This window comes from Homarus americanus, unplaced genomic scaffold (genome assembly GCF_018991925.1).
Source record: "Homarus americanus isolate GMGI-L3 unplaced genomic scaffold, GMGI_Hamer_2.0 scaffold24922, whole genome shotgun sequence".
Classification (NCBI taxonomy): domain Eukaryota; kingdom Metazoa; phylum Arthropoda; class Malacostraca; order Decapoda; family Nephropidae; genus Homarus; species Homarus americanus.
The window spans coordinates 3,899,591-3,917,284 of NW_024722610.1; the positions used below are offsets into that span (position 1 = coordinate 3,899,591).

General features: G+C 42.0%; 1 protein-coding gene across 1 annotated transcript in view; it reads left to right on the plus strand.

The window, feature by feature from the left end:
* Positions 1-9,449, plus strand: part of LOC121862899 — a 79,467-nt gene extending 70,018 nt beyond the window's left edge. Inside the window, exons 11-14 of the mRNA XM_042361299.1 lie at positions 4,543-4,648; positions 4,934-5,099; positions 6,531-6,669; positions 7,385-9,449. Of these exons, the coding sequence (XP_042217233.1) occupies positions 4,543-4,648; positions 4,934-5,099; positions 6,531-6,669; positions 7,385-8,285 (1,312 nt within the window). The 3' untranslated portion in view covers positions 8,286-9,449. The remainder of the gene's footprint in view (positions 1-4,542; positions 4,649-4,933; positions 5,100-6,530; positions 6,670-7,384) is intronic.
* The last annotated feature ends 8,245 nt before the right edge of the window (positions 9,450-17,694 follow it).

Here is a 17,694-nt window from a genome sequence, read left to right on the forward strand (position 1 = left end):
GGTCGGTCGGTCCCTCCCTCCCCCCCCCACCCCCCACCAACCGTCCCAAGGAGATGTGTGGGATAACCTCAAACTAAAGTTAGGAAAATATAATTGACATTGCTGGATTCCTTGTAAGACCAGGAATATTTTGAATATAAATGTCATATAATTTGGACAAAAGATACCATAGTTACCTAGAGAAAAATTTTTATCTAAAAATTGTAAGTTTAAAGCAAAATATATGATGTTTATATTCAAAATGATCACCAAATTATAAGAATTCCAGCAATGTAAATTATATTCTGACCGGGTAATTTGTATGAATTTTATGAGCTAAAACAAATATCTTCAGTTAATAAAAAAATAATAATCTTCACGACACTATCTGTCAATCAAAGTACCCCACCTTGCCTCCCCCCCTCTTCCAACCGCGCGGTCAGTCCCAACCCTCCCCCCCACCCCCCACCAATCCTCCCTTCCAGAGTTTTTAACATTTAGTATTAAATAATACCTCAGATTAAAGTTAGGATAATATAATTGACATTGCTGGATTCCTTGTAAGACCAGGAATATTTTGAATATAAATGTCATATATTTTGGACAAAAGATACCATAGTTACCTAGAGAAAAAATTTTATCTAAAAATTGTAAGTTTAAAGCAAAATATATGATGTTTATATTCAAAATGATCACCAAATTATAAGAATTCCAGCAATGTAAATTATATTCTGACCGGGTAATTTGTATGAATTTTATGAGCTAAAACAAATATCTTCAGTTAATAAAAAAAATAATAATTCTTCACAGGGTAACAGATGGTCGGTTGGTCCCTCCCTCCCCCCCACCCCCCACCAACCGTCCCAAGGAGATGTGTGGGATAACCACTAAATTTTAATAAATAATACCTCAAACTAAAGTTAGGATAATATAATTGACATTGCTGGATTCCTTGTAAGACCAGGAATATTTTGAATATAAATGTCATATAATTTGGACAAAAGATACCATAGTTACCTAGAGAAAAAATTTTATCTAAAAATTGTAAGTTTAAAGCAAAATATATGATGTTTATATTCAAAATGATCACCAAATTATAAGAATTCCAGCAATGTAAATTATATTCTGGCCTGGTAATTTGTATGAATTTTATGAGCTAAAACAGGCAGTCAGGCAGGGTGGCGGGTGGGGCAAATCTAAAAATAGCGTCTCGGACACTCACCGCGTATATGTGGAAAAAATCCGCGTTAAGTGAAAGTTCAGCTTTGGCAAGGCACCGCGTATATGCGAAAACGCTTATGAAACCGCTAAGAAGGGTAAAACTGTGTATATATATATATATATATATATATATATATATATATATATATATATATATATATATATATATATATATATATATATATATATATATATAATTTTTTTTTTTTTTTTTTTTTTTAGTTATTGTTTGTATACTCTAGTCTAATAAGGTTAGATTTTTGTTTTTTAATTAATGATCCATTACCTGGGATTATGGGTACAGTAATTTGGAAAGACTTTGCTAAAGGTTTATTGATTTCATACTTTATCATGATTATTACCTAATAATAATAACAATAATACTGTAATAATAATTAACAATTTATTGAAAAAGTTCAGCAGCCCGAAGTCTGAAAATATACATTAGACAAAAATTACTTTTTTGCATACAAGGACATGGGGTGGGGGGTGGGTCATTTAACAAAAGCTTTCATTACTGAAAGGAGAATGAACATGAACATACAAATTATAGTTTACTGTTGATGGCTGAGGCTGGTCTCTTGCTCTACTGTATGAGGTCGCGCAGGCCACGTGGTGCAGTAACTCGTCCACAAGTGATGGTATGAAGGACCTCATGTGATCATGGAGACACTGGATGGTGTGGTGTTAACGTGGTGCAGTAACTCGTCTGTAGGTGTTGAAATGGAGGAACTCACGTGGTCATGGAGATGAACTGGCCCTTTAACCGTTGATTCTTGAGGGGTTAATTAGCTGGAACATGTAAAAGTACAGGTTGTACCTCTCTAGTCCGGCATTCTGTGGTCCAGAAACTCCCGTGGTCCGGAATGATTTTAGTTTGTCCAATAGGTAGATAGGCAGCTTTTTTTTTCTTTTTTTTTCTTTTTTTTTTTTATCTGAATTATTATTATTACAGGAGTATTAAATTTTTGCCCCTCAGGCCCCAATGTGGGTCAGTGACTTATGCACAGGTGGGCTAATCTCCTTAAAAAAAACAAACAAAGCCACGGGAAATTAAGGTTTGTTTACATCTGGCTGCTCTCTCTCTCTGTCTGCTTGTCTATACAGAGTACAACATTTAACCCTTCAATATATATGAGCAGTAAATAAGTGTTGCTTTCATATTCTTATGTAGAGTAATGACGATATGTTGTCACATGTGCGCACTTACATACGTGATCTCTCAATTCAATTTCAATTGTTTATTCCTTGATAGAGGAAGCGGGATCCTAGTGCTGTCACTAGGTACCCCTGTACAATAACACCAGAAGCATCTGGCAAGTGTGACAAGTATATACAGTATAAATATAAAGGGGCTTACTAAAGCCTAAGGTAGGATATTCCTTTAACACATAATCAATGTTATTTACATAGTATCTGGCCAGTGTGGGGAGGATCATCGTGTCTCCATCAAGGGGTGGCCGCGATCTCTCTTTTTTTCTTTACCATTACCGTTAGCTACTTATATTGTTCCATTTATTAACATTAAATAATATTACTTCAAACAGCCATTTTAATTTTTTTTACATTAATTTTACTACAGCTACAATCAGGGTCTTATTTTCTTCAGTTTTATATCAGTCACTGGTTTTGTAAGCATTAACGAAAACAATGCCGTCTCCTCGTGTGTTTTAATATTCCACGTAGTATTAATGAATTGTATTGTTCATTTTGCACACACAAACATTAATTAAAATAAATATGAACGGTAAATAAGTGTTGCTTTCATATTCTTATGTATAGTAATGACGATATGTTGTCACATGTGCGCACTTACATACGCGATCTCTTTTTTTCTTTACCATTATCGTTAGCTACTTCTAGTGTTCCATTTATTAACATTAAATAACATTATGGTACTTAAAACAACCATTTAATTTTACTACAGCTACAACCAGGGTCTTAATTTCTTCAGTTTTATATGTAGAACCAGTCAGTCACTGGTTTTGTAAACAACGAAAACAAAGCCGTCTCGTCTCCTCGTGTGTTTTAATATTCTACATATTATTAATGAATTGTATTGCTCATTTTGCACAAATAAACATTAATTCAATCAAAAAGACATTCAGTAATAAACAATAATGAATCCTTTGTACATAAGAGAAATGACGCTGTTTACACGATTGTGCACGTCTGAACATTGGTGAGCCGTTCAAACCCGTCGAAATTCGAGTTTCCACCGTCAAAATTTTTAATTGATTTGTTTTTTGTGTGTGTTCCAATAAAAAACGTTGAATTAAAAACTCGCGAAATTTGAGAAGCTACTGTACGACATTTAACCCTTCAATATGTCTTCAAAGAGACCATGAAGCAGAGAAAGTGGTGCTAGTGCTTCCAAGCGTAAGCACAAGTCACTATCTATCCAGGAAAAGGGTGAATTTCCATGGTCCGGAAATTTCCATGGTCCGGCACCGGTCAGGTCCCGAGGTTGCCGGACTAGAGAGGTACAACCTGTATATAGGGTTTGAGTAGCGAAACCCAACTGTCTTTTCTGTATTTATTAAGAAAATATATTATATACAGTTCCAAGTGTATATCACCGTAACTTAATCACTGTAGCTATGAGTGTTAAATGAGGTTGGAGGCTATATTAAATAGCTCTTCTAGAATACGTCCTGTTGGTGTGAGGGATTGAGTGAGAGTGCCTGTAACCCGTCGAGGGAGAATGGAAATATAGCCGACGTCCTCCTTCACGGGAAGATGGAACCATCCACGATGGCTCTCAATAGCATCTTCTTCTGGTGACTGATATCAAACTACTGCCCGCAATAGGTGGCCAGAGAACCGGTTACTTAATGCTTAACTCAGCAGCAAGTGACGCGACTTCCCGTGGGCACACCTTAACATGTGCTCTGAACATGCTACCTCATAGCTAGTGGAAAGTTACAGAGGGTGATAGAGTATATAAGTCTAATGTAATTAACCCATTTATATAAATACCTCTGCCTATAAGACACCTCACAGCTTGGCCCAGTAGCCTGGTGGTTACAATGATAAGCTATCCTAGCTACAATGCCATGATTAATCACTGTTAAGCACTAGTCTATCAGCAAATACTATTAATAACAGTAAATCCAGTGAAATATGGCCCCAAAAATGACATCAACTTTAAAACTACCCATAGACATTCTTGGGTATATCCAAGGTGTCATCCACAGATAATCAAGGGCCGCAAATTGTAAGGGCGAGCCACAAATTGTAAGGGCGGGCCGCAAATTGTAAGGGCATGCTGTATGTATATAATATTATATTGTAAATGTACTGTACTATATATACTGAACAGTGTATATATTTTGTCTTCAGATTTTCCAAGAAGACTCCTTATGCTAAACCAATCCCCAAGACTTTCCAAGCAGCATGGAATGCCGCTGGAGGTTTGGATGAAGAAATGGAGGAGGAGAACAGTGCAGTAAGTCGAGTGCTTTTCATTATTGTCTTTTTCATCATTAAGTTTAATGTTCACCTTATCCTAGATATTTCTCACTGCTGACAGAGCTCCTCTAGAACATAGGATATGAGGATCAATTCTCTATTTTCACACTATTAGTCTGACAGGCTTGTAAATTTGAGAAGCTCTACTTTACTTCTGTACCCAATCTTAATATGACCAGTAATAACCAAATTATCCTCTTTCTATTGTAGTTTAAGTACTATTGTATTAACCCATTTAAGACCACACAATATTGTCCAACAGACGAGCTGGGTGGTGACTGATAGTGCTGGCTTGTTCAGCTTACCTGCAAATATAGAGGGAGAAATGGTTTACACAGATGAGGGAGATGAGCTGCCACCTGGGTCTGTTCCTCTTAACACCATCAAAGCAAACTCTATTCTTTACTGTGGTTTCCTTATTCCACTTGGTAAGTACTTTTACTTTGTTCGAAAATATTGTGATGTTTAACTCCTTCATAACATTCCTAATGTATGTCACACAGCCAGGTAAAGGATTAAAATTGCTGCATTTAAATACTAAACTATATATGGTCTTACCTTTTATTCAGGGTGATCCATCATTCTTTCCAAAACATGCAAACCATTTATGCCACAAGAAAGATAAATATGAGTGATGAATGAGGATTCTATTTTATTATATCAGTACATAGATTGTTGCAAATGCTACAGGTTAGCATTATAGGATATTTAGTCAAAGTAAATCGATTCATCAGTTGGTCGACCTGCACCACCACAATGCCGCCTACTCTGTCTTAACCTACCCCACATATAATGCCAGAAAAAATATGTTACCATTCTTTACACTTATTTATAAGAAGTGTTCAAGCTGTCTTTCTCCTGCAGGGGTGGTAATACTCGCTGAAAACCATGTTTGAATGTGTCACTTATTGGCGAGAAGACCTACAGAAATAGGATATTATCCATGTCGAGACATAAAAAGATCTAATACTGTTACTCTGGGAATCATGGTCACACACTATGGTAGGGAGGTGGAGCAGGATAGCCAACAGTTCCAATTGTTTCATTTAAATGACCTACACCACATTTAATAATCCCTGAATTTCTACGTATGAAATGTTACATTAAAAAAATGAGAGAACCAACGCTTGTTTGTCGAGCACCTTTAACTTAGACTGAAGAATAAAGTTTTATGAGAGTCTCTAATAAGTTAATTATTTGAAGGATATTTGCATAACACTTAATTCATCATAAATTGTTTTTACCAACATATATACAGGCAAACATACATTAACCAATCACAATCACTGTTACAAATGGAGTTCATTCGTAAAATTTTACATTTTACGACAAATGGGTTGCCAAGTACCACCAGCCAGTCACTGGGCATGTAGCAGGTTGATTTGTCCTCAACTGTACATCTGTAGGACTGAAAGGGCTAAGAAAGGACCAAAAGTGAGGGGTTTGGACACTGAGGAATCAGCAGGGTGCAGTGGTGTATGAATGATTGGAGAACATGGTGTTGAGGGCTTTCTGGGAATATCACAGGAGTTGAGTGTTTCTTCAGTTGACCCTGGTAACCCAGCAGCACAGTGAGGAAAGGCTTACAAGAATGAAGAGAAAGGTCAACACACAAAAACCATTTATCTGACATATTATATGTGTCACACTGGTGGTTACACTCAAAGATTTTGAATTTACTGACATACTGTACAGAGTAGGCAACTCTGCACACCACATCAAATAATATCCAATGCAACCTGCTTGGTTATGGGATTGATCCTGTCTCCTAGGCTGAAAGCCTGACATGCTACCAGCTAAGCTTTGATAACCATCACCTGACTATAAAGCCCAAAATTCATATATAATTTAATTTACAGAGAAAGTAGCAGGAGATGTAATTCAAAATGCATTTGCCACTATGGAGGAGGAAGAGGCCATATCAGAAATTACTGGTGACTATGAATTTGCTAGAAAACTCATCAAGGAGAAGAATCAACTGCTTAATCCCAATGCTAGGTAAGGATTTTGGAGTGTTGTGACCATACTGTATAGTACTTCTTGTAAATACATTTGAAGTATTTCCTTTTATGTAAATTTATTATTTTATCTTTGCATGCTTTAGATCCACATATGTATACTTTATTTTTTCTTGGAAGTACTCTCTGATATATACTATCAGTGATTTTTATTTTCATGAACTTTAAATACTTTGATTTGTCACTTTGAATAATTGTATTTTAAATACTAATGAAGGAATCATTTCAATTTCCATGTGTATTAATTCTTAATGTTGCTGAAACACACTCACAGTGATTCAATTGGAAACTCTTCTGAAGGTTTTCATCAACAACTTATGAATAAGAAATTTATGAGCTGAATTTGCTGATATATTGAGGCAGTATGTCAGTAATTAGAATAAGATTGATTGGTAAAATTAAAAAGTTCTGATCCACGTTCTCTTTCAACATGAGGAAGAATGGATTTTTATAGCTTATTTTTTCAAACTTTTTTCCTTCTTATATGGGGCAGAATAGACTACATGTAAGTTACACCAGGTACTTACATAGGATGATATTCAAGAAAAATATCCTATACAAGATGTATTTTAGATGCATTCATGGACAAAGTGTATAACAGTTTTTCCATAAAGTTGTGAATATGGTTCAGAGTTTGAGATAGGAAGAGTTATTATTTCATAATATTTCTTCTTCATACACATTTTTTTTTGCAGTAATGATGAGTCTGGAGAGAAGAAAAGTGGAGGGTTCCAGCAGGGCCAGTTTGATGAACAGAACCCTCAAAACACCAACACTAACACTAGTAACAATAACAACAACTTCCAAGGTGGTCCTCGCAACTTCAATGCTTCAAGGGGAAATTTCAGGGGCCATCCTGATGCCGGATTCAACCGTGGGGGACAAAGAGGAAACTGGGTACACAGAGGAGGATCCAGAGGTGCTTATGGCCCAGGAATGGGTGGACCAAGGTTTACAAATGAGCACAGTGATCAGGGTTATGAAAATGATTGGAGTTATGAGAACAACAGTAATAGTGATAACAACATTAATAATGGTGGAGGAGAACGAAGCCACATGGATGACAGAGGACAGAACTGGATTCGAGGTCGTGGTCGAGGAAGAGGTCGTGGTGGATTCAAAGATTTTAATAACTTTGAAGACGACGAACGTGGAAACTGGGGCAGACCCAACCATTGGCGAGGAAGAGGAGGAATGCACGGAGGCAGCCAAGATGAGAATACTGGAGGCAGAGGAGGGTTAGGAGTAGACCATAGTAGTGGTGGAGGTGGGGAGAGGGGAGGAGGTGGGGGTAACTGGCACAGTGATGATAATTCATGGAATAATAAAGGTGGGAACTTCAATAACAGCCAGGAGGGAGGATGGGAGAATGAAGAAGGAAACTTTGGTGGACACGGTGGACGAGGATCTTGGAGAGGACGTGGAAGAGGGTTTAGAGGAGGAGGGGATTTCCAGTATGGGGGAAGAGGTGGAAGGGGAGATTTCCAGAGAGGAAGGGGAAGAGGTGGGGATTTCCAGCGAGGGCGAAGTAGGGGAGGGCTACCTCGTGGAAGAGGCAGAGGTGAAGGAGGTGGTGGATGGGACAGTTTCCAGTAATATAGTTTTCCATACACTGGGTTTCTAATTCATTTAGTCATGTGAGGAATTTTGGTGTTCAGGTTTGTTGAAACTATTGTAGGTTCCCAATTGATGATTCTGATATGCCCTTTTAGTTATATGATATATTACTAAATAAGGATATTGCTGTGTGTCACTGCAGGAAATGACTGTGTTTGTACTGCCTGGTGCAATGACTCAATGTTTTGCTCATTTCCAGCAACAATGTCATAAGGTAAATTCCAGATATTATTTTACAGAAATTAATGTTTGTTTTTGGCCTGCAGGTAATGCAAACGAGCATATTTAAAAAATATATATATATATTGTGTTGTCACAAAGTAAACAACATACCTGCATCACCAGTTAGATTCACTCATTTGATTATATCTTATCATCATCATCATCAGAGGATATTATGTACAAATTTTACACATCCATCATGCTTCAGACATGTCCAGATGAGTATGATCATACCATTCATTATCCAGTAGGTTTTAGTACAGTACTTCAAATCATTTTCACTGTCAAGTTTATATTGCAATTGGTGACAGCAATCATGGTCACTGGTACTGGGAAACACTTGCTGTCCACGGCCAGAACGTTGGTACATTAGCTAGAGTGTACTGAACTTGCTATCATTGAAAAGTTGGCTGCTGATGCAAACTGAAACTAGGGAAACTCTTACATAAATGCGAATGATGCTAAGGCAGGATTAAATTTAATTATAATAAAATCATACAATTTTGGGGGGATGAATATAGTGATTAGAAACAACTTTATATGTGAAAAGTTAGTTTTGGTACAAAGCTGCTTTAGACAACATACCATGGGTATCTCTTGATGGCAATAATATATTGAATCCTGATAACATCTTTGTTTTGTTTTACAAGATTTGATTGAAGGGTTTCAAAACTAAAACTTGATACTTGGTGTGATATTGCTAGAGCACACTTAATTAAAACAGCCATCTTCTCTGTTGGTTGTATGTGGCCTTGTAGATTTTGAGGCTGTTTTTTGGGTAGAAAAAGCACCAACAGCCAATAAATGTAGTAGTATGCTTACAAAATGCTTCAGCATTCTGGCCTGATATTACTTGTATTGCAGTTTATATGATTTATGTTGTCTAAAATTATTTGTTTAATAAATACTTGCCATTCTCCATTTTGCTTTTTGTATGTACATCCACAGGGTTTGAATTGACTATTTTATCACATAAGCAAATAAAAGTGTAAATATTTCACTCTTGTAAAGCTTTTCCTCACTTAAGTACCAGGTGGTCAACACACACTTATTCCTCCCCTATCATATATCCCAACTACTCTACCAGATGTGTGCTACAGTTGTTCCCTCCCACAGGAGAGACCTAAGATAACCGTCCAGAGTACCCATCACTTCATATAACTCCCTAGCATCAAGCATCAGTAGGATGTTTATTGCTAAAGACCTCTCTGTTGTGTTTCTTGATTATGTAAGCAGATGTCCATCACTCCTCCATCCAGTACTTCTATCAGCCCATTTCTCCACATCGTGTTTTGTTCCCCCTGCCCCCTCTCTCATTCCAGTTACCCTTAAATTATTAACAGCTTTTAATACTCTTTCACTTCCCATTCTCCTAATCCCCATACATCCTAAATGGATCCTAGCCAACTTTCCATCCAATACCCCTTTCACATCCACCATGTTTTATTCTTTGCCTCCTGTTCATCTTGAAGAACACGATGTCTACTTCCAATGTGCTTCTTTCTCTTGCACCCCTACAGTATTGTCTGATCAACTATTCTCACATACAATATATCACCATCTTTGCTTCTTTTAACACAGTTTCCTCTCACTCTATACTTTTTTCAATACAGTAGAACGTCGACATAACACAAGATAAGTTCCAAGAGAGGTCGCTTGAGAGAAACACAAAATACTAAAAAGACTGAGAGTTTACCCAGATGCACCGCAGCCCATCTCTTAGAATAAACAAAACATTCTTTTTGTAGTATTATGTTAAAACAAACACTCATAAATCAACATAGTTAAAATTATGGGACGTGAAATGGTCTGTTTACTAGAGATCAGCTGATGGGAAGATTGGGGGGGGGAAGAGGTGAGGTGATATGTTTGATAGTTGATGCCAAGGTCTAGTGCTTATTTATTTATCTATCCTTAAGAGTGACTTTAAGTTTTTCTCTTATAAAATGTCACTGAACTGACATGGGAGAATATAATTAACATTCCTGGAATTCTTATAAGATAGTGATTAGTTTGAATATATACATGCTATAGTTTGCATTAGACATACAAATTTTAGTTCTAATTAATTTTATTACAAAGGGCTAAACAAAAATTCTCGTGCAAAATATATGAAGTTTATATTCAAATTATTTGCTGTCTTGCAAGGATTCTAGCAATGCAAATTATATTCTCCTAACTTTAGTCTGGGAAGATGGGGGAGAGGGAGGGAAGTGACAGTGACATGTTTGTCAGTTGTGCCAAAGGTCTAGTGAAGTATTTGTTTGTTTATTTATGCCCTTTTGATTGAGTTTTTGTTTTTTGCTTATAAAATGTCACAGAAGTGACCAGGGAGAATATAATTTACATTGCTGGAATACTTATAAGATAGTGATTAATTTGAATACAGGTATAATCATCCTATAGTTTGCACTCGACAAAAATTTTAGTAATCATTTAGTATATTATTTTGACGTACATGTACAGGACGGAGGTGAACAGTTACAAGGAGGACCGCAGGACAAATACACCTTTGAGGGTGCAAGTCCCTAGGCCAGAGCGAAAAAAGGAAAAATAGAAATAGAAGGAAATGAGCTCAAACCATGTCGGGAATATCACGCTATAGCTGCTTTCCAGCTGGAGTGAGAGTCACTCACGCCAACAGTGGGGAGGGCAAACTAATGCTCGATAAACTGAAAACACTCGTGAAATGTTGTCGATGATGTCAGTAGCGGATGGTCCGGTCAGCAAAGTTGGCCAACAATGGCAGCAGAGAGAGGGCAAGTCTTCACAGCTACAGGTCCGTTGTTTGTTGTTGAGATTGTCGGACCGTAGTCCGACACAGGTCTTTGCCTGTAGGGGCCCATTTGGTGGTTCCAGCTGAAGCTCTTGAAGCAGCCAGACCGGAATTGGGATTTGGGGATGGAGGTCCGGCAGGCTGGAGTATTTATACGATTCTGCCGGATCAGGTAGAGAGATCTGAAGTGAGCAGCGCTGCTGATTGGCTGAGATGAAGGCGGTAACTGGCCAATCACCGCACACTCCGAAAGTGAGGCCCGGTCTGTGGAACTCGCCGCTGGTTGGCTGTTAAGCGGACGGCAAGTGACCAATCAGCAGTTGTAAGGAGAGTATCCACTACAATACAAACCCCCTCCCATCCGACCGCTGCAGGAAACTTGTTGTTGGCAGGGTTGTATTCCACATGTGAGACATAATTTACAGGGGTGTGAACCACTCGGCTACTATGGGTGACGACTCCGTCTAGTGACACAAAATCTGTGAAAGAAGCAAAGGGAGAAGGAGGGCTGTAGATAAGAGAAGGTTGAACAGGCAAAGAATGTGGTGCTTCTCTCGCGGCAGGTGCAAAGTCCTCAGGGGCGCCGGGTGGGGTATATGGGTCCATAGAGCCGGATGCAAGATCCTCATCAGGAGCAGGGTCCACGTCAGGAGCATGGTCCATATCAGGAGCAGTAGGTACCTGAGGATGAAAAGAGGGTACCCAGAAATGTTGTGGACAAGGTGGTGCTGCAAGTGGTAACTGCGGGCAGACTGGTGTAGGGTTTGGTTTGTTGGGGGAAATGCTGGGTTGGGGCCCATCGGGTAAGGTGGCCGGCTTCACTCGATCTATGCTGACGGTGTCGTGTTCGCCATCGCGAATGATCTTAAGGGTCCGTCGAGGCGTTGAAGTGGGTTGCAGAGCATCGCGCCTGACGAAGACATACCGGCGTTGAGTAGTGTAGGAGGGATGTGTGTTCAGGCGAAACGAAAGCTGGCTTTGAACAGAAACTGCTGGCCGTAGTGCTTGCAGTAGGTCGAGGCAGCAGGAATGAAGTGGTAAAGGTCAGGAGAAAGTGAGAAGTCCGGTAGGTGAAGGCTCGCCTAGGGTGAGATCCGCTGGGCTGCAGTTCATGTCCTCTTTGTGTGATGCGCGGATGCCAAGGAGCACTAAGGGTAGAGCATCAGTCCAGCTGTAGGGGTGCTGTGCCTTGATGGCGTCCTTCAGCTGCTGATGAAACCGCTCTACCATGCTGTTGGATTGAGGGTGGTAAGCAGTAGTGCGGTGCCTGGAAGTGCCAAGGAACTGTAGGAGACTATGCCAGAGTTGTGACTCAAACTGGCTCCTCGGTCAGTGTTGACAGTCATGGGAGGACTGAAACAGGAAACCCAACCAGACAGGAAGGCGTGGACGGCTGACTCTGCTGTAGCATTTGGCATGGGAATGACTTCTGTCCACCTGGTGAAACAGTCAATGCAGGTGAAGATGTCGGTGTTGCCACAGGATGCTGAAAGAGGTCCCACGAAGTCGAGGTGCACTACCTGGAAGCGTCCTTTGGGTACAGGAAAGGTTTCAAGGAGCCCGTGTGTGTCGATGTATCTTAGAGGACTGGCAGGCCAGGCACTGGGCAGCCCATTTCCTAGTAACAGCCTTGATGCTGGGCCAGACGACACATTGCGTCAGAAGGCGCTGAGAGGCAAGTTCACCTGGGTGGCTTAGACCATGGATGTGGTTGAAGATGAAGACATGTTGCACCACAACTCTGATGTTCGCACTGGAACCGGGGAGTTCTTGGAGGGCGAGACCTGAGGAGATGTCTTGTGTGCTGCAAGGTCTTCGTCGTTCTTGAGCTACGGCGAGCTGTCTGTAATCCATGGGTGGAGATGAGGGAAGAATGCTGGATCTACAACGATAGAGGGTGTTCGGCGATCTTGTGGCTGCCCTTGATGTGTTGGATGTCGCTGGTGAACCCGAGATTTAAGCCAAGTGGTGAAGAACACGAAGTGTATGTGTCTGGGAGGCTGAAGCGAAGGCATGGACGAGGGCCTGATCAGTGAAGATGGTGAACTGGCGGGCCTCAAGGAAGATATATTGCCAGGAGCTCTGATCGAAGGCTCTGTACTTGAGTTGAGGTGGTTGAAGTTGTGAGAAGAAGGCAATGGGCATGAGAGTTCCGGATCTTCTGTTGTAAGATGGCGCCCATGGCAGTGGAAGAAGCGTCTGTTGTGAGAGTGGTCCGGGCATTGGGGGCAGGGTGAGCCAGCAGGGTAAGGCATGTGATATGCTGCTTGATAGTGGTGAATGCTGTAAAAGCCTCTTGAGTCCATATGAGAAGCTTGTGAGATGTCTTGGGGAGTCCCTTGAGAAGATCGTGGGAGGGAGAGAGGATGTTTCTGCTTGCAGGTGCCTGATGACCTCGCTTGCCTCATGCGGCCAGGTGGCCCCTCGCGCACTCTGTGGTCGAGGTGGAGGGAGGCACTGATTCGCGTTTTACTGGCAGCTGTGGGCTTATCTGATCTCCAGATTTTTGAGGAGTCGGCTGTCACCTGTGACTCGTGTGCCACTGCCAGGGGTGGTAATTCAGTTTTCCATTTGCAAATCGCAGATTCTGGTCCAAATGGGTGCTTTCTGCGAGCATGGTCCTCAGAGCATTATTTTGGATGACTTCTGAAAAGCAGCCATTTTGGTCTTCTCTCCAGTCCAATGAGTGCTGGAGCACCCTTGTAATCTACCAGCGATCTGATGGCGGCCGTGTAGTAGGCAGGCACATGAAGGTTTGCTCCTGCAGTTGTGCTGGTGGGCAACCTCATTATATTGTGTCTGCTCTTCGTCCTATTACTGAGATACTTTCGAGTTCGCGGCTTGAAAGTGAGTTTCTGATCAAACCAGATTCCAAGACACTGGTGGGTGTTGGTCCAGACTACGGCGTGTTTTTGTATGGAAACTCTTGTCTGGTGTATGTGCAGGTAGCCATCGCTTTCGGCTTAGCTGGATTTATCTTAGGGTAAGTCTGTTGCACTCCTCTTCTATAAGTTGGAGTCGCGTGTTGCGTGGTGACTGAATCTGTTTGATCCTCTTACTATAAGCTGTAAGTCATCTGCATAGCATAGGAGCCCAGCTGTTTGTCTGAAAGAGTTTGACAAGATTTTCCATCAGGACATTGAACAACGTGGACTGAGGATATACCTCCTTGTGGGGTTCGTTTTCATGGACCCTGTAGCGGGGTTGCTCTGGCGTACTCTTGCTACTCTGTGTAGGTAGTTCTGGATCCCACCCCAGCAACCTTCCTCCTGACGCCTTTTCGACGAGCGTAAGCTATAATAGCTAGTGGTTGCTAATTCGGCCTTCTCAAGTTGAGGAAGACCACCAAAGCTGGTTTACTGTCCACTGTGCTGAGTATCTCGGCGATGTTGTTGCTTGTTCAGTGTTCTCGGTGTAAGCAAAATTGTGAGAGTCTTGCGTACCGACTTTCCACTTGAGTCTGTTGAGCCATTCCTTTCACCCTAGCTGCTATGCAGCTTAGATGGGTCTTGGTTTGTCTGGTTCTCTCTGGGCTTCGGAATGGGCTGTATATCTGCCTTCTTCCATTCGGTGGAAGTCTCTGTGCTATCCACGGCGCTGATGACTTGTAGCAGAAACCTCATGCCAGGCTTCTCTCCGGCATGGGAAAGCATGGAAGTAAGGTTATCTTGTCGATTCTAGTGCTGTGTCCTTGCTTCGTTTTATCGACTTCTGGAGTTCTTGCTGGTTGAAGGGTCTGTCGGTGTCATCTTCACCATTGTTGGCCTCTTCGAGCATCTGGAGTCTGGTCTATGCTTGAACGCCGTTGTGTCTCTTCCGTATGTCTCAGGAGGTTTTCGTTTGCTGCTCGGTCGGAGAAAGGTTTTGCAGTCTCTCGGCTACTCTTTTTTGGGTTGGGATGGGTTGGTGGTGGTGGTGTTGCCTTTCCAGATGCCCTTCGGATCAGGGCCCACATTTGCCGAAGGAAGGTGTGCTCGTTCGGTTCGGAGCACCACCCGAGGCCATCTTGCGCTTTTGATTTCTTCCTTCTCTTCCCTGATATCCTTGATTATGTCTTGCAGGGGAGATGTCTGTTTGTGTCGTGGGATGTCTTCTGCACGGTTTTTGCTGAGCCATGTTCACTCTGTGGTTGAGTTCTTTCACCCTGGGGCAGTAGTACTGGTAATCCTTGTACTGTCTTGATGTAGGTTTTGTTTTTGGAATAGCCTCTTCTGCCGCTTGGTGAAATGCCTCGACTTTCCAACTGTTAGTGGAGATTGTCTCGTCCGTGGATGCTGCAGCAGCCAGCTGTGATTTGGCGTGCCACTTAGCCAGGTGTTTCCTATGAGAGTTCCCAGTCCGCCTTTTTTTGGGTATTGTATCTCCATCTCGGCAGGGGTGGAGTGGAGAGTTGTTCACCTTCAGTGTTGTTAAGTTGGCAAAGTGGTCGCTGGTCAGCGTGAAGTTGTAGCTGCCAGGAGGCCAAAGGCTGTGGTGCACTGGAGACGAAGGTTAGATCTAACCTTCACTCCCCTAATGTGGTGGGCTCTCCCGTGTTTAGGAGGGCGATTTCGGGCGTGTCTTGAAATGTGGTGTATAGGTGTAGGCCGTCTTCATTTGTGGGGGCTTTTCGAGCTTAGGAAGGGATGATGTGCATTGAAATCCCCTCTTATGAGTGTGGCGTGGTCAGCGGCTGAAGCAAATGGTGAGTCACCTCCAGTGAGCCCCTTGGATTCTTGTAGATGTTGTGTACAGTTATTTCCCGTTCTTGGAGGGTTACTTTGACAGCCTGTGTCTCAATGTTTTCCCCACATGGCAATTGCTGCATGGTCTCATCCATTCTCTTGTCGACGCCTGCGTGAAATGCCTCCTGTATGTCTTGTAGCCACTGAATTTGAAATAGTGATGTTCTTGTAGGAGTGTTTCTTGTAGCAGTATAATCTCAAGCTTGTCCTTGGCTGCTGCTTCTTGCAGGAGGTGTTTCTTGTTTTTGATGCCCTGAGCATTCCATGAAAGGATGTTCAGGGTGCTGGTGTTTTCCACCACTGTTTTCTCGGGGACTTCTGGTGATCCTCGATGGATATGTTCAGGTCTGATTCCGACTGGATCAGGTTCATATCCTCTTGTTCTGTAATTGGTTCTTGCCTTCTGGACCTTTGCTTCGGTTCAGGGGAGCTGAAACGATCAGTTTTTCTGGGAACTGACGGTATCTTTGTGGTTCCCTGGTGGCCTTTTCGGTGTAGGTGTACCTCGGCTGTCACTCATGTGGGGAGGCCGGCATGGTGTCGCACTCCACTGAGGTGGCTGGAGGTGTGGCGACTTGCCGGGGACAGCTCCCATGAGTATTTGGAGCTGTGTAGGCGCTGTATCTTGTGGCCCAGTAGTCAGCTAGGCCACTCCACCAAAAGGCTGTAAGTACCTTGATTCATTCCTTCGGGTGCCTTGGTGTGTGCTTGTTTGTCTTTTCGTAGTTGTTGTTGTCTTCTGCTCGGGGGCTGGGGTGTGGGGCGTAGGGAGGCCAGGAAACTGGGCTGCACTTTGGTTGTTGACCGGTTGAGGGTTGGCTTTGTTGTTTTGCCTTTGGGTTTCCCCTACACGAAGGTACTTGGTGGGGCTGGTGTGCAAGCAGTGGGGGGCCAGTCTTGCTGCTGGAAGTGCTGGTCGGAGGTCAACTATTAAGCCACGCCTACCTCCGCTATATAAGACTTGACCTCGTGGTGACCTACCCTTTCACTCTACACCAACCAGCAAGCAACACCTCCTCCTGCCTGGCGGCCCTTGCCCTGCCGGCGAGCATGGCGACCCACAAGCTGGTCCTCCTCTGAGCATCCCCAGCCAGCTCTCTCTCTACATCACGCTTGTAACCACGCTGCCTTCCCAGCACCAAGCTGCATTGTACATCCAATACAATATGTATACAGAGAGCACATTGTGAGTTTCCTTTCTCCATCCCATCCTGAGTGTGAACCAACATCTCGTACCCCACACCACTTCACGAGATCTACATGTAATTATGTATGAGAGCCTAACAGAGAAAATAGAGAAACATAAAGAGAAATTTGACACTGACCACATACACTACGCTACACTATCCCAAGCAACAGTTATTTTCGTGTGTACTGTATAATGATTACTCTATTGTTTAGTGAAATGATTGCAGGCGTATTGACAATGTTTTTAATTTATATTTTCGTTTTAAAAATTGTCTTTGGTTTTTCTATCCCAAGCAACAGTTATTTTCATGTAGGTATTGTAGGAATGAACGCGGTAACGTAACGGGTAAAGTAGTGGTGACGAAACGGGTGAAACAGTGGTGACGAAATGGCCATACCCACTACAGTGTTTCTAGGGTTTTTCTTTCATGGTTTTTGTTTATGTCCCGCTTTTAGCTCCAAGAAATATGGTCACTTT